This window comes from Aythya fuligula, chromosome 4 (assembly GCF_009819795.1).
Source record: "Aythya fuligula isolate bAytFul2 chromosome 4, bAytFul2.pri, whole genome shotgun sequence".
NCBI classification, from domain to species: domain Eukaryota; kingdom Metazoa; phylum Chordata; class Aves; order Anseriformes; family Anatidae; genus Aythya; species Aythya fuligula.
The window spans coordinates 52,793,486-52,813,455 of record NC_045562.1 but is presented as its reverse complement, the minus strand read 5'-3'; the positions used below and the strand labels follow the sequence as shown (position 1 = coordinate 52,813,455).

At 40.4% G+C, this 19,970-nt stretch overlaps 1 protein-coding gene across 1 annotated transcript in view; it reads left to right on the top strand.

Moving 5' to 3' along the window:
* Positions 1–1,416: 1,416 nt before the first annotated feature.
* Positions 1,417–19,970, top strand: part of N4BP2 (NEDD4 binding protein 2) — a 35,913-nt gene continuing 17,359 nt past the window's right edge. The window contains 8 exon segments of the mRNA XM_032186547.1: positions 1,417–1,553; positions 5,973–6,087; positions 6,426–6,602; positions 12,505–12,819; positions 14,140–15,352; positions 16,190–16,314; positions 17,499–17,587; positions 18,423–18,499. Of these exon segments, the coding sequence (XP_032042438.1) occupies positions 12,621–12,819; positions 14,140–15,352; positions 16,190–16,314; positions 17,499–17,587; positions 18,423–18,499 (1,703 nt within the window). The 5' untranslated portion in view covers positions 1,417–1,553; positions 5,973–6,087; positions 6,426–6,602; positions 12,505–12,620.

Sequence of the window (19,970 nt, the reverse complement as noted above, 5' to 3'; positions counted from 1 at the left end):
CAAAAAAAAAACTTCTTGACACCATTCATCAGCCTGCGGAACCCCTCCCTCCTGCCAGGCTGCGGCCTTAGGAACTGCGTAGTGAAACCGGGCATCAGCAGCTAAACATTCGCTTTCTTTTTAATCAGAAATTAGGCGCCTGTCGCTACACGCCTCATAGATTTAACCCTCCTCAACCTCTTCAGACTCCGACGGCTCTCGGTAAGCCGGCCTGGGCGGTGCCGTGCCCTCTGTCGGGAGGGTTTTTGGTGAGTTTGGCCATAGCGGCGGGGCACGGGACAGCCGTGACAGAGCTACGAGCAGGACGAGCCCTGATGCCGGCAGGAGGCAGGGCCGGCCGGGGGGGAGAGGGAGAGGGAGAGGGAGCGGGAGGGCGGCGCGGAGCCTCCTCCCGGCTGCCCTTCCCCAGCCGGTCGGAGAGCGGCACTGTGGCCCCGCGCCGCACGCTCCGCCGGAGCCTCCCCGGCTCTCCCCCTGCCTCCGCCGCCGCCGAGCAGCCCCGCAGCCCCAGCGGCCGGCCGGAGCCGGGGAGCCGAGCGGCGGGAGGTAACCGAGGGCCGCCGGGGTCCGGCGCCGAGCGGCGGGGCCGGGGAGGAGCCGCGCCCTCCCCCTGCCGCCGATAGGGCGCGGGGCTGCGCTGCTCCCCGCCGCCGCCGCCGCTCGGCCGCCATTTCGGGAGCGGGGAGGCTGCCGCGGGGGGCCCGGCTCCGGGTGGCCGGGACCGGGAGGGAGGCAGGCAGGGAGGGAGGAGGAGGAGGAGGTGGGAGCCGCCCGCTGGCCGCGGCTCGGCGCTGCCGGGGAGGAAGGGGAAGGGGCCGGGTGCCCGGAGCGAGAGCCCCGGGGAGCGGTAATGGCGGCGGCTCCGCCTGCGGGTTGCGGCCGCTGCCCCGGGGGCTCCGAGCGCCGCCGGCCCCCCGCGGGGAGACACCGACACGGGGAAGGGAAGGGAAGGGCAGGGCAGGGGCCGCCCCGGCCGCTGGAGGAAGGGGATCCCCCCGTGCCATGCAGCGTAGGCCATAAAGCAGCACCGAAATGCAGAGCCCGGCGAGTTAAATGAGTTAAATCCCCCCCCGTGCAAAAGGAAAGCAGAAGGTTTTTGGGATTTGGAAGGACTGCTTGTGCTGAACGCTTGGAAACTGCCAGGCTACGTTTATTGTGCGCTTATTAAATACACGTCCCGTGTAGCGCGGTGTGCCCAGGTGCTTTTTGGACGTTGTCTGCACTTCGCACCAAGTGCCGTAAGGTCACTGGGAATTCAGAGCAGCCCGGGTTAAAAGGACAGAAAAAAAAATACTGTTTTTCTGCACGTTACTTTTAAAAGTTCTGTTCTAAACGACTCAGAACAGTTTGACTCCAAGAGGTGCTTAAAACGCTTTGACACAAACTCCTGCCGAAGTTGAGCACCCACCTCAAGTTTAATGAAGCTTTCAGTAGGGCTATGCGGTTAAAAGATGAGAATAATTCATATGGAGCTTAAGCTCCAGCCCTCCAAAAGTTTTTGGAGATTTCCATCCCTTCGTCCATTTCACCGTTTGCTCAAATGAAAGCTGAAGGTACTTTGTCATAGGATGTGACTGGGGAGCCTGAGGTCAGGATGTAAACCTGAAGCAAATTGCAAAAGGGCAGAAAAAAAAACAACAAGCGTGGTATACAATTGTAATAACAGGTCTAGCCCTGATTCATGGGGTACAGTCACCATTAGGGCAGGGCTGGTGTGGGTCATGTGTTTGCAGCCCTTTCAAGTTGCAGTAATTCTTCGTGTTGTTGACTGGACCCACGTGATGAGCCAGCATCAAAGCACATCTGAAAAATCCTTTAATTTCTTCCTTATAGGCTTTTTTCCTGTCGTGTGTTCTTATTTACTTAATAAACTGTGACATTTAGGTCTGTTTTTTTTGTGGCTTTCTCCATACTAGTTTTAATTTTTAAAGGAGTCTTTCTCTGTTTTGATGTTGCAGGTTTTCAGCTGGGGAAGGCGCTGATGTAGGAGGGAAGTGAGATTCTTGGTGTTATAGATGTGAAAGTGCAGTAGTACATGACAAAAATGTTAGCCTAGGCATGGTGTTGGGGAACATCCATGGCTTGTTTGCAGCTGTTTTGTTTCATGGTGTAGGCGAGTCCTTAGCTGTGATCCTGTCAGTTTTACAAAAGACACTCTTGTTGCTTTTCTTTGTGCGTAAATACATTAATAGGAACTTAGGGGGGGGGTTGGCCTTTCATGGTCTGTCATCTTTGACTCCTCCCCGCGTGCTGATCTGTAGCTAAATGGCTGAAATAATCAGTCTTAGTATTTTAAAAAAAAGTTTATCTGTGCATGAATTTAGTGCTGGTAAAAGTTGCTGAACTAACTAATTCTTGGGTTTTTCATTTTCTTGAGTGTTCTATGCTCAATTATTCTTGGGTTTTAGGAAGTTGCTGCCATCCTCTTTACTACAGAGGCTCTGCTACTATAAAAATGTCAGTAGGGTGTTAATTAGTCTTCAGTGACACTACCTCCCTTAATTAAATACGGCCATACACTGATATTTTCTCCTAAATCCAGCTGTGCTTGTGGAAGAAGCTAAGTTTGCTAGCTGCTTCTTCTCATGACTCTGCTGGGGATTTGATCTACTGGTAGGTTGATTTATGTAACTGATCTGTGTTCTGTCTCAAAAATGGTCTGTGTTAGCTCAACCCACTATTTAAATTGATTTGGCTGACGTTTTTCAGTCATATAAGGTGAACTTGTGAACTACTTTCTGAAGGTAAATCATAGGTTTAGGTCTCTGCCAAGGGAGTAGTGACACTCGTTGGGAGGCTGTAAGCTTCCAGTAGTGACAGTAGTTTGGAGGCTGTTGATGTACCTGGATGAGGTCATGTATCTGTGGGTTTACATTAAGCTGAAAATAGTCTTTATCTTTCTAATAGCTGCATAATGGCTGTGCATGTGCTGTGTTCAGCTGGCCTGGTGGCTCCCTCCAGAAATAGAAGTACACTAGAACATATGAAGAAGGTGTAATTGTACTGATGGAGCTGTGTAATGTAGTTTCCAGCTTAGGACCTGATGGGCTGGATTTCTTCTTGCCTAGAAAATGTTTAGGATGTCTTTGTGAATAAGCTGTTCTCATCCCTATCTTGCTTTCTTAATGTGGTTTGGCTTCTTGCTTTCTTTTTTTTTTTTTTAAGCTGTGATCTCATTGTGCACCTTGAATCGCTGTGAAGTGTGCTACAGGTCACTGTGGGATGTGTTGTTTGGGAAGTTACTCTGAAGTGGTACTCACGTTGCTGTCGTACGTGGGCCACCATCAGATTTCATAAACTGTTCTGCGCTTTTCTCCAACATCCCTATTCAGCTTCTAGTTGTGGACTCTATTTTGTGAGGCTACTGGTTACTAGATAACACTTGGGTGATAAATCTGGCTGATGTTCCAGCACACCCTGTGCCCTGAGGCTCCAGCAGTCATGGTCTCATCTGTGCCCTGTTCTTGTAAATGCTTTCTTCAAACCTGAATGTATCTTTGTTTCTGAAGTCCAAAGACTTCTTGTGCTTCTGTTTTATCCCAGTGTGCAACAAACCTTCATTTGGAGTTGCAGAACTGGAATGTATGTATCCAATGGAAACTGTATGTATCCCTTACTCAGCTGTCGCACTGGGGGATCAGCAGAGTGCAGCACTGACTGCCACACAGACTTCAAGGACTTAAGTGGACCTTCGGGTAGCAAGAGAATATGTTGCAGGGAATTGATTGGATGGTACTAGTGATGACTTTTTCTGTGTAGTAGATGGAAGGGAAAGCTGTGGAGCTGAGAAGTCTTTGTATGTGGAAGCACCAGGAGCTGGTGACATTGTGGAAACCCTGTTAGGTGCCTGCATAGGCCTGGAGACCTGTGCTCTGGAATCTGAATCTCTGTTAGCTGCTTCCTTTTTCCAGCAGCAACTAGAAATACTAATTAAACCCATCTTCATTTGCATCAATAGCTAAAGCAAGTCAAAATTTGGGGAAGTGGCATTTGCATTTGTTGCCAGTTCTGATTGCTGCCAGCACAGAAAACTCTAAATAAGTATGCTTTAAATGTTCTGCTTTCCATTCCTCCGTAAGGCCACCTGCATGTGTACACCAATAATAAGCAGCACCTGTGATCTTCAGCAGTACTTCTTGTTTCCAACACCATCTCATCCTGATGGAACCGGTCCTTACCCTTGCTGCTGCCCTTTCGCTGGTTCTCCAAGTACTAAAATAATGCTTATTGTTGGCCAGGTCTCAGAAATCTGGTTTCATCTAAAGAAATCCCTGACAGCAGGGGAAATACCAGTGAAAGAGGTGTATAAAGACTGTTGTTCTTAACAAGCAGATGTGCTGCTGGAAGACACGCCGGTGGCTGGGCCTGTCCCATGTCTCCTCATCCTGCTGTGCCCAGCTGGCCTTTGTGCTCACCTTTCGGTGGGCCTCTGGCAACAGCAGCTTTCCAGCTTCAAAGGACGCAGCATGATGTGGTGTTGGACAGCTTCTGTTGCCTGTTGAGCACTTTTGTTTCTTACTCGGAGCAAGATGCAGCTTCTGAGAAGAACCTGTCTGTGGTGCAGGCCACGTGCAAGGCTCAAAAATCACAGGAGCAGAGAAGACGCCCCAGCAGAGCAGCTCGTGTGAAGACTTAGGAGGCAGTGTCTTGCACTTGGGCTGAATTTTCTGAGAAAAGGAGGACCTTAGTTAAAACCTGAAGTAGATAAAGCCCTCTGAACATGTGGTGAAAATTACGCTGCGTGGGAAAAGCAAGAGAGCAGAAAAGATAGTTTTAAGTGTTTTTAAAAGCACTTTGGTCTCTAGCTGGGTATAGATTTTGACGTTAAATAACGAAGTGTTGGAGAGTCCTGTTCTGTTACTGGCTGCTGTCAGAAATGAAGGAATGCAGGAGGCTTACAAACCATCTCCTTTGCTACTCCTGGGCTTATTGAGAAAAATCAGCTGGCAGGCATTTCCTTTTCTTCATCCCTTTTCTACCTTGTTTTTCAACAGGGGACTGAACTTTGTCTGAAATGAAAAGTTTGGTGTTGTATAGACTGAATTAGAGAGTACAGTGGTTGGGTTTGATTTGATTAGCTACTTTTTTTGTCTTGTGCTTGTACTTAAATACTTGTTTTGCTCCATTAATGAGACTTAAGAATATAGAAAACGCAAGAGAACAAATCTGGAAGTAACCTTAATAACCTTTGCATTTTAGTGCATTTATTAGTGTGACCCGATAGAGAAAGCGGAAATGTGAGTAATGGAAACAACGTAGTGTTGCACTGCCATCAGGTACATTTTGGCCTTTCTGTTACCTTTCTAGACTGAATTTCTCTTCAATGAGAGCCGCAATGTTTTGTAAAATTGCTGAACAGTTTTTCAGTCCTTCCTGGAGTGGCTTTTGTAGTTTAGTGCAAATTGGGTGAAGCCAGGTGTTGGAGAGTGGGGTGAATAGTGTCTTCTGCCTCCAGCCTGCCGTTTGTTTTGTAAATTTGGATCAAAAGGATGAAAAAGGTCAAGGTGTTGCTTAGGTGAAGTGTTGTGTATGTTTTGATGACAGTTCTTAATGCTTTGGAGCACTGGAGTGTGGTTAAATGCAAAATGGGAGCTGAGTTGAGTTTCCCAGTCTCTTAAAAAGACTCCTACAAAGTCATTGAGCCATCCACCCATTGTATTAGGAGCACGACAGAGTATTTGTTTAAATTTCTATCAGTAGTTTAGCTAAGTATCCTCTTTTTTTTTTTTTTCTTTTCTTTTTTCTTTTCGTTTTAATTGATTTTTGTTTGGTTGGAAAACCTGGCTGCTGTTAGGTGCCCTAGGCTAATTTGTACACTGGAATTAAGTCAGGCTTTGAATAAACCTAACATCTTCAGTGTGGACCCAGTGCTTTAGGAGGTTTTAGGTGCTTTGACGAGCACCTAGCATTGGTGGAGCGTTGCAAATTAACAGTGTATCTAAAAGCAATGTATTCTGTTTTTGTTGTACTAGGTTTATGTTGCCTAATTCCCCATGTGATGGAACAAAGCTTTTCTTGACCAGCATGGATATATAAACACTTTCAAGATGGTTAAGAACTATTGTGAAGAACCAAATGGAATGACAAGTAAGGAAACTTACTTTTATTCCAAATTCATTCTGCTGTCATTATGTTATTTCCTTAACTGATGTAAGTCAGCTTTGTTAGGGTAAGAAATTAGTAACTGAAATTAGTAGGTGTTTCTGTCCTTGGCAAAACTTATATTTCAACTTGTCATGTTGTCATTTCAACTTATATTTCAACTTGTCATGCTGTGTACTTTACCAGTAAAATTCTAGGCATACTTAATCTATTAAAAAAAAAAAAAAAAAAAAAGTATTGCTCATTGTTAAAACTGCTTAAAGGTGCATGCTCTGTGAGCAAAATACCAATTTTAATTTGTATTCTGACGATTCCTTTGTCAGGAGGGAGCACCCACTTCTACTGATGCCTAATTTGTACATTTGACAGTATGGTTTCCTGACAGAAGAGTTTATTATATTTTTTTAAAAACTCCGAATCTTTATTAAATATGAAACCAGTGGTGGTTTTGGAAAGATGAGAAGGGACCCACTGCGGGGCAACTCGGTGAAGCTGAAAATGTAAGTTTTTATGGCATTATAATTTGATTCGAATTTAGTTTTTTTTTTTTTTTCATTCTTAAGAATGTCAGTACCTGTGTGTGTTTTTCAAAGCCAGAAGATTCAAATGAACGTTGCATGATAAATATTCTATGCAGTTTGAAATTTAAATTTTTGTGGGGAAATAAGAAAACAAAACCAACCTTTGTTTATGTGTGTTGAGTTAACTTCCTTAAAGTGATCAGAGAAATTTTAAATTTGTGTATGTTTTCAAAACATTCACAAATGGGCGGGTTTGGTCATTTTGGCTGAAAGTTGCCTTGTGTCAAGGTAGGAGGTTTCCTTTGGCCTTAAAAAAAAGGCAGAGAAGTAATATTGATAGCTTATTTGTCATTTGAACTTGATCTCAGTCAAACCAGAAGCCATGCCGCTGAATTATTTTGGTAAATTTTGAGCAGTAGTTAGAATATTTTTCTGGTGTATCTGCTTCCAAAACAAATTCTTGTAATGACTTTGAAAAATTACATTTACTGCTGATTGTTTCTCAGTGCAGTATCTCTGATTTAAGGAGCTTTGCAAATAACTTGGTATCCACTGTCTAACTGACTTAAAATAGTTTAGTATATTTCTTCCTTCACTGTGCATCTTCTGTCGGTTGTTGAATACTACCTTTTTCCTTCACTTCCTATACTTGAGATTATACGTATAATATGACTTGCAGTCAGTCTGATGTTCTGAAGAATTTGGGCACATCTTGAAAATGCAAGCCACAGTGCATGGTTTCTAAGAAGACATCCAGGTATAAAAGAAGTATGAGAAATCTCAGGCCTCCTTCAGACCTTTACTCAGCAATTGTATATTTACTTTCACATTACACTGAAAACTAGACAGTAATGCAAGTCTCAAGCCTTAGACTTCTCTTGCTTTCTCATAACTTTTAGTCAGATGCTGCTTGATACTGTTTTGTAATAGCTTTTGTTTGATTTTATAAAAATACTGTTCTTCAACAGTACATAGAAATTCCCCTCTGCTTTCTAAGAACTGCTAGCTTTTGCCGTGGAATTCAAATGAGCTTTAGCTGAACAAATTTAACGTAGCTTCAGTGTAAAAATTACTAGTATCTTTTAGCTTACTTCAGAAAATGCATTTGTAGCCTTAGCAATCTGATAGCTTCTGTAGGACAAGTCTATATTAGCACTTATTTCCTAGCGTAAATGAAATCTTACCTTACCTTTTTCTTTTTTTTTAAATAATATTTGTTTGTGAAGGGTCTTGGGGACTTTTTTCCGCTTAGATTTTTCTTTGGCTGGTTTTAAGGGTTTTGAGTTCTTTGGATTGAGTCATAAGAGAGAGTATATTTTGAATCTTTGAAGGAAAACTTAAAGTGAAGTTACCATTTGCTTTACCTGTGCTGGAACTTGGATTTCACCCTAAAGTGTCTGCTTATGACGAATCTACCTCTAAAATTTTCAGTATAAGCACTGTTTCTATTTTCTTAGTCGTTCTACAGGTTGTTCACTCAGCTGCATTGTAGGAAAGGACTTCAATGACTTAAATGTTGTGATTCCCAGATATCTTTGTTGCCATTTAGCTGGAATTTACCTTTAATGCAGGAAACAAATCTTAGTGTCTAGCATAGCAGATAAAATCCCATGTGTTAATATGTGAAACTAAAAGTGCTAATAAGCTTTCATGCTCTAGAGTTTAAATGTCTTTATTTGAGCCAGTTTGGGCTAAATCCCTAAGCATGCTGATATTGACATTTATTTAAAATGCACTGATGATCATTTTGTGCTGCAAGCAGTCCCTGTAAGATTTTAAGTTTTGGACTTGGCCTGATGTTGTAAACAAAGTACTGACAATGCAGGAAGGCAGGTGTCTTCCCTGCAATAGCCAGTTGCTTTGTCCTCCTGGATTGCTGCTTTCTGCAGGAGCAACCACAAGGCTGGGAGGCCTCGAGGCCATGATTATGGAAAAAAACTTAAAACATTTCATAGTCAATTGTCTTTCATGAAGTAACTTCTCTTTCCTATTTTCATTTTATATCAGGAAGGCTGTTCTGGTATTAGTTTAATTTAGCTCTTTGTTTATTTAATCTCTTCTAATGCCTACTAGAGTTAAAAACAGTATGTTGAAAACATGTCATCCCCCCTCCTTCCCAATATGAGGAGTCTGGCCCAGATGACTGTTATGTTTCTGATAGTTTGGGTTATTTTTTTCTAGGGATGATTGCATTAATGAAAATAAAATGGAACCTCGTGGAACATGTCTGCAAGGGAATTCCCTGTGCTGTGGTTGCAGTGATTTCAATTCACTCTGTGCTTTGTGGAAGAATTTTCTTAGGTATTTTCCTAAGACTTTAATACTTAGTTTATCAATTTTAGCATGAGAGTGGAAAAAAAATGGAGAGGGGAAAAAAAAATTAATATTTTTCCTCTTCTATATAGTGGTATTTACTGGAAACAGTGGTCATCTTACTGAGAATTACAAACATGTTCTTAAAGCTAGTTTAAGAAACTGTTGGTTTTCCTTTCCCTGGAAAAGAACATTGCTACTTGGACATTGGTATTGAGATTTGATGTTTTAGTCCATCCCCATGCTGTGCAAGGTTGGCCACTGCTCTGCACTTCGTTGTTCCACCTGTAAAACAAAAGGAAAAGGTGTGTTGTGTTAGGGTGATGACATCGGTGCTTGCCTGTGTTTGTAGTGACTGGTTTGCCTGTTGGTGGCTGCTGATCCTTGGCTGCGTGTATCTGTGCTTGAAAATGTCTCATGCATCTACCCAGCTCCTTAGGGGTAGAGGTACTGAAACAGGCAACATCAGAGGCTCATAATCCATGATTAAAAATAAATTCTGGACATCTAGAAAGAAGATGATATTAAGGCACCCTGACAGGTCTACAGCATCTCTCTAGGGTTTGCACATCTTGTTTTGTAGAGAATGCTGGTGTCTTAATCTCTCTTTTGTTTGTAAGATTGCTTAATTAGGAAGGTAATTCTCATAGAAGCAGATTTGTATACAGTTCTGGTAGCTGGATTACGTTGAGAGGAGATCCTTAATGTCAGGAGATGTGTATTTCTGAAGAACTGTGAGTTGAGGACGTGCTTGTGAGTTTTTGTTTTGTTTTGTTTTTTGTAAAGGTGCAGTCGAGACTGCCACAGGAGTATTGTTCTTCATCAGTGCTGTAATGAAGCAGCTGTTTGCTTTAATTGGCTGCGTGTAGAAGGAGGTATCCAGAACTGCCTAGTGAACCACCGAGTGCATTGCAGCCTCTGGTTGACTGTCTGGAAACCTCTTTCAGTGTGTTCAGCACAGCCCTGCTCTTCTAAATCAATCTGGTATTACAACGGCATTTACATCTTGGGGAAAAAAGCCCCCATTCACAGCAAGCTACAAATTGTTTTATAATGTTAGCCAGAACCAACAAATGTAGCTGACCTGCAAGTCTGGCTATTGGGTTATTCAAAATTGTTTCCCCTTTCTTAGCTTTCAAAAAGAGAATCTTGAATATCTGAAAAGACAAGTCCTGTGATAAAATCCTTTTACAAGTTCAGGGCATGCTCTTAAAAACAAGTGAACAATTTTCCCTTCCAGTTGTGTGTAGCTGCGTCATCCCTTTTGTAATGAGTGCAGTGGGCTTTGTGTGTGCGCGGTCATCTATTTTTGTAGACTTTTATTATGCTTGGTAATATCAACAGGAGATATTGCCTGGGAATCTGTCCAGGAATTACATTGAAAATACAGTGGTAAACGAAGGGGAGTCTGTCAAAATATCTGATACTGTCCATGATGTTGTCCATAATACCTTATTTTAGCTTTTTTTTTTTTTTTTTCCTTCTCTCATTTTACTGTAATAGTATTCAGGATTTGTGGTATTACTTTGAAAAGGTTTTTGAGATCTCTGGACCATGGCACCAGCAGTTTACTGTAAATGCAAGGATTATGCTCATAGCTCATGCAAACAAAGTCTCTTCCTATGAAACACAGCATCCTTTGTAGCGTACTGACAAAGGGAAAAAGTATTATTATTGTTGGAACAACAGATGAAGGTGATGGGAAGTATGTGATTAATTCTCAAAAGCATTTTTTTTCTGATTTAGATCGATGCAGACTGAAGCGTGGGGCTTTGTTGGATCATAAGAGTAAGGCATCCTGATAGATAGTGTGACACACAGCTGTTAAGCAGGCTGTGTGTTGGGAAGGCAATATCCTACAGTGAAGTAAGAGAATCGGTTGTTAGAAGTCCTAGCTAAAGAGCGTGTTTTTCAGCAGGACTGATCATTATAAGGGAGCTGAAATGAAACATTAACAACACTTGGAGTGCTCTGCTTAAAGTCTCTTGGTGTGCAGTAATGTCGAGGCGCATTAATAGCTTTCTCCCTTGCAGGGACTTTTCTTTGTCACTGAACCAGTTTTAGTGGGGAGCATTTTTTTTAGCACTGACTCCTTGCATGAAGTTAGGTCTCAGCCTGTTTTACAGGCTGGAGGATGAATCAAACAGAAAAACAAGTTTGAAAACCGTGACTCTTTTCTAATCGTTTTGTTTGATTTTTTTTTTTTTTTTTTGGTGTGTGTGACAGTAAAGAGCAGTGTAAAGATGGCTAATCAGAGAGAGAGAAATCAAAAAGAATAATGAAAAAAAATAATCTGCGATTGTCCCAGCTCAGTCTGGCTAGCTAGCATCTTCCAGGGTCATCTCCCCATTATTTTTTGGAATGCTGCCTCTGCCTTTTTGTGTGTATTGTCATGCCTTTCACACTTCCTCTTCATTGTTTCAGACATCCATTTATTTTTTCTAGCTGAAGTCCATAAACATACAGTAGAGACTCGTGGGATCCTGAAGTTGTTTTTCTTCCACTCTCAAGTCGTAAGAATTTATATAACAGTTTACCTCCTTTTAAATACTTCTCTGGTAGGGAAGCTATCACTAAATAGTGATTCTTTGCTGTAATTTACTTCAGATTCTCAGCCTTACCAACGTTTTCCACTCTACTGAATAACCCCTTTAAACATTATAAATGAGTTTGTTTTGAGCTTTGCTAGAACACAACAAAGCTTTAATGTTATTTGACATAAAGGAAGAACTGAGATCACACTATATGCTCTGCCTGGATTTCAATTAAGAGTTGCTTTCCTCTTCTACACAGGATTAGTGCAGTAATTGCAGTTATTATCAATGCCATCATGTTTTAACTAGAAACATTCGAAGGTTTCATGGAAGAAGTGGGGGAGGAGGACAGGAGCCTCTTCCCACTGCATGGCTCATAAAGCTGCAAAATGTTTTGAAAAGTTAAAAGCACCAACACCAACAAAAAAGCAATGCAAAATTGCTGAGGTTGGAAGGCAGCTCTGGACGTCATCTGGTTCAACCCACCTGCTCCAGTAGCGTCACCTAGAGCTGGTTGCTCAGCCCAGGCAGGTTTTGAAGATCTCCAGAGATGGCAACTCTGCAGCCTGTTTTCTGGTGTCTGAATACTGAAGAAAATCAACTGTTTACTCTTAAAATACCCAAAGTGGAAAAGGATAGTCATGTTCGGAAGGACTTGTGGAACATTTGGAAGTGTCTGCCATGTTTTCCAATAGTTTTGTCAGAGAAGCAAAGGCTCTGAATTTTTAACAGAATGTAAACTCTCCATAATGTTAACTGGTCATCAGTAGGTGTTAGCAGAGGAGTCCTTTTGAACTGTCTGCCTTGCATTGCCTCCCTTTTCTGGATTTTTCTTTTAAACTCAATTTTATTTGTCCTGTCTTCCAGACAAAGATTGGATAGCTATCTAGTTCGAAATAAGGGTGTCTAAGAAGAAAGGAATCCTTCTGGAAAATGCATTTCTGGACGCTTGTGTATTTTTTATCTTTTAGCTTTCTTAACAGGGGGCACGAAAACACGACCATATTAAAAGTTGTTGATTCTCTTCTTTCCAGGTCTGCTCTTCTTGTTGTGTACATCCTGGTTATGAGAGGTTTCTTGTGACTTCTAAGTTTGTTACCATTGACCTCATGTGAACAAAACAAAAAGCAAGCTGACTTTGGAAAACAAAATGCCACGGAGAAGGAAAACGGGTGGAAGTCCCTCTCGGAAGAATGGAACTGCTGTATTTCAAGGGGACCCAAGCCTCTCAGTGTCACAAGCAGCATACAGTGTCAATAAGGAAGAGCTTTTCAACAGCATGTCAGAAATGTTTTCTGACTTGGATCCTAGTGTGGTTTATATGGTTCTGTCTGAATGTGATTTTAAAGGTAAATAAAATACAGTTGGCGTTACAGTTTTGTTCCATGTACAGACAGTTCTTAAGTAGGGCAACACCAAAAAAGTTGGTGTGGGTGTTGCAAGTATATTTGTGAGTCTAGTTTTTAACGAGTAGGTGAGTCATAATATTTTGAAATTTTATAGCTCTTTGCATGCACAATTCTCCACGTTTGACAGTGTTTCTCTGAGACTGGTAATTTGCAGTACCAGTGTGCTTTAAAAAATGGGGGTACAGTTTAAGCAGCAACATCTGAGTTGTTTGGGCAGGGAATAACTATTGCTTGGAACATATTAATCAAGCTGTGTTCATATGGTCAGATGTGATTAGCTGATTTTTTTTCTAAGAATATTTGCAAAGAAGGTAGAGGTTGGCATTCTTCATGTGTGTGAAATTTAACCATTAAAAGGGCTGCTTTTATTGCTGTTTTTGTTACCTGAATTGTATAGAATTTATAACTTAATAGGTCAACTTAATATTTGTTGCTATGATCACTTTTCCTTGAAAAGTGGATTTGGTGTAGTTATTGATTCATGCTTTTGTGTAGTAAGATTTACACACTTAGTTTCAGTTTAAAAATTGAAAAAATAGATTTTTTTTTTTTTGTATGAGTAACAGTAAGTTGCTCTCATATAGTAGAGAAGATAGAAGGACAAGGAAGGTTTTATATAACATGTACCTCTGTGTGCAGAGAGAGTTGGACTTGAACGGACTTGTTGCTACATTGTACTTCAGAAAAATAGAGGCTTAGTTTTAATTTTATGCTACTTGTGCCAGGTTTTCATTTTTGTTAACGTTAATCACAGGTAACCTGTGCTCCATTTAGTGGCTTTCCAAAGATTCAATGTGGATGCTGGATTTTTCAAGCTATTAGTTGTGACATTTTCACTTGAGCCTAGCCATAATGAAAGCAATTTTTATACTTGTATCTCTTTAGCTCTCAATAGTGTCTTTCAGTTCATTTCACACTGTTTCACTTGTACCATTTAGGTTAGAAATAAGGATCCATTTAAACATCCAGCTCTGACTTACTTGCTTTTTTTCCAGTTAAACATAGTCATTTTTAGACGCTGTTTCCTTAGTCATTTTAATGCTTATTATGTTATTATTTTGCAATATGTCTATTTTTAGTTCTGTCTTTTACCTCTAAAGAGATACAGGTCGAGAGTTGCAAAAGGTATGTCAATAGATGAATTGGTGAACTTTCCGTTGGTTGTCTTAGTTATTATGAATACTTCCTGAAGTAAAAAACTACATTCGCATCAGCTTGTGTTGCTCCGGTTGACCACACTTTATTTTCTTTATTCAACAGTAGAAAATGCTATGGATTATCTGCTAGAGCTGTCTACTCATGCTGAAGGAGCAGTATCTTCAAAAATCTCAGGTTTTGATACAGTAGTATCATCACTAGCTCTTGTTAATCAGCAAAGATCTGTTGCAAATCAAAGAACAGGGGGAAGTACTGCAGAACACAGTAATTCTGAAGAAGAAAAAGAAAAGGTCTTATCGCCTGATGTGCAGCTGACTGAAGAACTGGATTCCTTAATAGAAAATGCCTTTCAGAGATACAGCTTGAGTGATGAATTGCCTAATTCTGCAAATGACCAAATTGTATGTGAACATGATGGCTTTAATGAATTTACTCAGTGGGAAGGATCTGATTCAGGTTGCAATGTCCTACATTTCCCACAGCAAATAGGGACAAATGATGAGGTTTTAGAAAACCTTTGCTGTTCTCAGCCACCAGTGAGCCAACTGAGCATCCAGACAAGCTCCCCAGCTGCATCAGACACTGTTGCACAAGTATTGGAAGATTCTGGTTGGTCAGAAATGCAAGTTCACCATGATGTAGCTTCAGAAGCCTGTAAAAAATCAAGTGGAGAAATGTCATGTGGAAATTCTGATCAGGCACAAAATACTGTTCCAGATCATAAAAGTGAAACTGCTGCTTCTGGTGAGTCCTCCCAAAGACCTCTGGAACTTGGAGTAGCTGTCAATGAAAATCCTAATTCAAAGTGCATGGAACAGGACAAAGAGGTAATGACTGCCTGTAACAGCCACCAGAGCGCTTCTCTTCCAGAGGCATCTCTTGAAAGATCCAGTTTCAAAACACCAAAACTTGTAGATTTTGAGCAATCTCAGCAGGGTTATAACTCAAACTTTTCTATGCCGTCATGTCAAACTCATCAACAGTGGAACCTCCTGGCTCCTGCGTTTTATCCTTCCAGTGGAAACCACAGCTTTGTAACTCCTGTGGCTGCCAGTCCAGGGCAGTGGAGGCCTATTTCAGACTATAGGAATTTGGAAGAAGGACTTTTTTTTTCTTCTCCAGCGGTTTCAAATGCCTGGGATAGCAATCCTTCTCTGAAGGTATGGGGAAATCAAGATAGAAACTCAAAATTGAACCTCTCGCAAGCACAGCAACCATCTGTTTGTCACATGATGAGAAAAAAGATGCACCTTATAGGTCAAGTACTTGTTCTTCTCAGAGGTGTTCCAGGATCAGGAAAATCATATTTGGCAAGGTAGAACATCTATATTGTGAGCTTATAAAAGAAGTTGCTTAATTGTCTACAGGATTTAGGGCAGGCAAAGACTATTTTCTGACATTTTTAAATAGTTATGATTAAACCTTAATTGTCCTGCTGTATGTACAGCATCATGAGTAATAACAATTGGAGAGAACAGAGTCACTTCCAGCTCATTGATCTCTGGTGAAAATAAAAATAGGAGGGGTACGTTTGAATGTCCCTCACTGGCCTGAGGTCCAGAATAGAGTTACGCCAGCAGAGTAAATCATCACAGTAATATTTAGCTCTGCTGTGTTTGTCTAATCCCTAATAATTTCCTGTATTTCCTTCCAATAACATTGTTGGAAATACAATAGGTAGAAATTTCCCTCCCACTGTCGGAATTCTTTTGAGAAAATTTGTGTAAGTAGTATGTGTTGAGTGTCTCAGGGTGATATCTTTTCTAACTCTCCGAAAGCCTAGATTACACATAAAGTCCTTTGGCTGGCGTCTGACATACTTGGTGCAATTAAAACTGCATGTTTATCTGGCAGTATGAATGTATGTCACTAGATAAAGATGGAAAAATATTTCTCTGATTTCTTGGAGTGAGACTTGTAGGGAAACTATCAGCTGTTTTCCCTAGATATACACAGCATTTGCAAAAGGAGGGAAATTGTTGTAGTTCATCTTTGCTTGGAGGATGATTCATCCTTTACCTGAATTTGCTGCTTATGTTCCAAATAATCAGCCATGCTGCTTTTGGACAAGAGACTGAAGATGTATATGTTAGTAAACAGCAGGGCTGGGGAGGAGAAGGGGAAAAACTACTTACTTCTTGATCTTTCACAGGACTTTGCTGGAGGATAATCCAGGTGGAGTCATTCTTAGTAGTGATGATTACTTTTATAAACATGGACAATACCATTATGATCCTGATTGCTTAGGGGAAGCACATGACTGGAACAGGAAACGAGGTGAGAAATAAATAAGGGACTAGCTTGCTTGTTTACACTTCAGTGCTTGTGTACTGTTGAAGAAGCTGCCTGTCTTGTAATGCTTGTGCCACAGGATCAGCATTTTTCCCATCCTGCAATTAGTTTTGAATGTGTATAGAAAAAGAGTATGAGCAAAAACTCAGAAATCACCTGTTCATTGTGTGTTTTGCAATCGAGAGCACCAGTTTTGTCAAAAGATTTTGTCCTCAAATATCATTGTGGTATGTATCTTGGGTTGTATCCCCCTGGAGTGGTGACCAGTGCTATCTCCTGGCAATATTTTTTTCTGATATTAAGCTGAATAATTATTTATCCATATACAATAAATAATGAGAACGTTGATACAAATAAAACACCTACACAGATATTTTCCTGCTCGTGGTTATTTTTTTCTCTCGAGCATTAAAATGTTGGCAAATTTAAAACATTTGTAAGATCAAGACAGAAACAATAATATTTTTCCATAATCAGTGTATTTTGTGATAGAGGCTCCCACTAAGCTCTCCATAGAAACAGCTCTTAAAGCATATGTTTGCTAAATTTGAATCATGATCACTTTTCTACTGTCAGATTTCTAACCTGTAGAAAAACGGATTAATAAGAAACATGATTCATTGATAACTTTGATTGTTCAGACTCATTGTAACATAGCTACAGAAACATGGTGCTGTGTCTCAAAGCTAGTAATTCTAAACATTTTATGACTATGTATTAAAAATTACAATAATTCTTTTGATTTTTCATATTTTATACAGTTTACAGAGTGGACTAATCTTAAGACTGTTATAAAGCCAAGAATTTTGTATGCAACAAAGAAGTCCACTTTAAGGTGATCATGTAGTTTTTTTTAGTTTGATTTATTGATTGATTAGTCATCTTGCCACATTTTACATCTGCATTTTCATTCCTTGATTATCATGCATTTATTAATTCAAAAGAATAATGTCATATCTCAGTAGCTTTACATATGGGGGGGAATTTCTAAAATAAGAGGGCCTTGGAACAGAGAGAATAAGTTGTGGCAAGAGTTTACTCAGTGGTTAATCATTGTGGATTATCTATTAAAAAAATTATTACGGATTTAGAGAAGTATAAGTGTTACATGTCCACGCTATTATCACGAAATTAACCATATCACATTCATTTATACACCTGTCTTTCAGCCAAAGAAGCATTTGAAAGGAGAATCTCTCCTATAATAATAGACAACACAAACATACAAGCATGGGAGATGAAGCCTTATGTTACATTGGTTAGTATCATAATTTCATGGATACAAAAAGGGATTACTGACCTTTATGTCAACGTGTTTTAAAATCAGATTATCTTCCTCAGTCTAGCTCTTGTATCGCAGGGAAGTCTGGAGTCAAGTGCTATATGGAATGATATTACCCAGTGCTGTGTTGTTTGTATGCCTGCGTGTTGAACTGGCCTGGTTTCCAGGTGACAAATCCGAGTGTTTTGTACTTAAAAGCAAAAATATATTTTTGTGTGGAAAATTGGATTATTTTACTCTTCTATATTGTGAGGAAAAATACAAGCTACTTTTTAAAAATGTATGGTCTACTCGCATCAGTAGTGCAGATTATAAGGGCCATTTACTTGCTGCCTGCTCAGGTTTCCAGGATGTCAGGAAGGCTTTCCACTCTAGCTGTGTTAGTAGAGCTGAATTGCCTGTTTGGAACCAGCTGCATCTGGCCAGCTCTGAATGTCTGCGTGTAAGCATTGAGCTTTTCTGTATAAGAGGCTGTGTAGACACGTGCATACCACACCTGGAGAGAGGCGATGCTCTGTGCTCTTGAGTCTGCTCTGACTCAGAGGAGGTAGAACATTAAAGGGATTATATCAAATAGAGATTTTTTTTTTTTTTATTGGGATAATGGCACAAACTTAATTTAAAAATCTCCATTTATATAATTAGAATTGAAACAGTGAAAGAAAATACATTATTCCAGATATTTAATTGGTTTTGAAAGAGATAAAAAAAAAAAAAAAAAAAAAACAGCTTTAAAGAAGCAGCCTATGCATGTACATTTTTTGTAGATGGATGATGTGTTTTTGTTCCGTTTTATATTTGTTTTATTCAGGCTCAGCAGTTCAAATACAAAGTCATGTTCCGCGAACCAGACACTTGGTGGAAGTTTAAACCAAAAGAACTTGAAAAGTAAGAATGTAAAGGAAAATTTCATGTTCTATTGAATACTTCTCATAGTCTGACTATGACTTTATTTTTTTCAATAATAAGTAGACTTTAATTTTTCATACAATAGTAACCTCTGTTAGATTTTATATACATTATATATTTATATATATATATATGTAATTCTGTCACTTTGTTTTAATTAATACAAAAGATACTAGCAGCAATGCCATGTAACGTTTTCATGATTGCAGTTCTTTTGCATCAAAGAGCAGTGATTGCTCCTTTGGGTTCCTGAAGTTGTAAAAATGATCTTAGGTTGGGACTGGTTTTGCACCTGGATGGTCTGTTGTCTTACTTGGAATGTCTTTGCTGCCATGTGGATTAAGACCATCAGCACCTTGTGGCCTCAGAGGGACAAACGCCTCTGTATCAGCCCCTGTGTATTTAACAGGACCTCTACACAGTCCTGTTACTTACGGTTTGTCTTGCCTATTTAGCTCTGTGTTAGTGGATAATAAGATATCTTAAAAATATATTGGTTGGATATATATCCAGCCAATATATTGGTAAGTTCAAAAGGTGTGCTCAGTTGTTCAAAGTCCAAGAAGTGGCTGATGTCCTTCTAGGATCAATTCTAAGGCCATTGCTATTTAATGTCCTTTTTATGACTTGGATGTTGGGACAGACTGTGCCTACATGAGCTTTGCAGATGATGCTGAATTGGGCAAGAACAGTTTATTTAGCCTTAAGAAGAAACGTTTAGGAGGGATTGTATTGCTGCCTTCAGCTACCTGTTGGGAGGTTACAGAGAAGACTAAAAGGATCTCTTCTGAGAATGGTGCAGGGATAGGATAAAACATAAACAAGTTGGATCTTGTGAAACTTTGATTACATAAAATAAAAAAGATGGTTGGGCACTGAAGGAGGTTGCCCAGAGTTTGTGGACATTCAGTCACTGGGTACACTGAAAACCTGACAGCCCGGCCTAGCTGTACCTTCTGAGTAGGAGGTTGTGCTGCATTTTCTCCAGAGGTCCCTTTCACATTAAATTATTCTGTGATTTCATAATATGTGTTGTCATCTGAATTTGCATGCTTAGCTTAAGGTTGGCCACTTTTCGAGGGAGGTAAGGTAGATTATTTTCTTACCTAACATACAACTTAAATGTGAGAAAACCCAGCAGAAACCAATGACCACCTGTGTCTCGTTGACTGTGACACTACCTTAACTTTTTAAGGAGCAGGAGCTTCTTGATACCAAGCCTAGATAAGACTCTGATGTCTCTGAATGAACTGAGAGGAGCTCAGATGGTTTAGTAACCAAACACCCATAGGTTGTTGGACAACTTTCAGCATAAATACCAGTTCCAGGCCCATGCAGACTTTGTTTTCAGAAAGCAGGAGCAAACAGGAGTCATTTTGGAATAAACTGTGGTTAGGTAGGAGGGAGGAAAGTCCTACTTTCTTTTACTAGAGATCAGTTGGTATTTTCT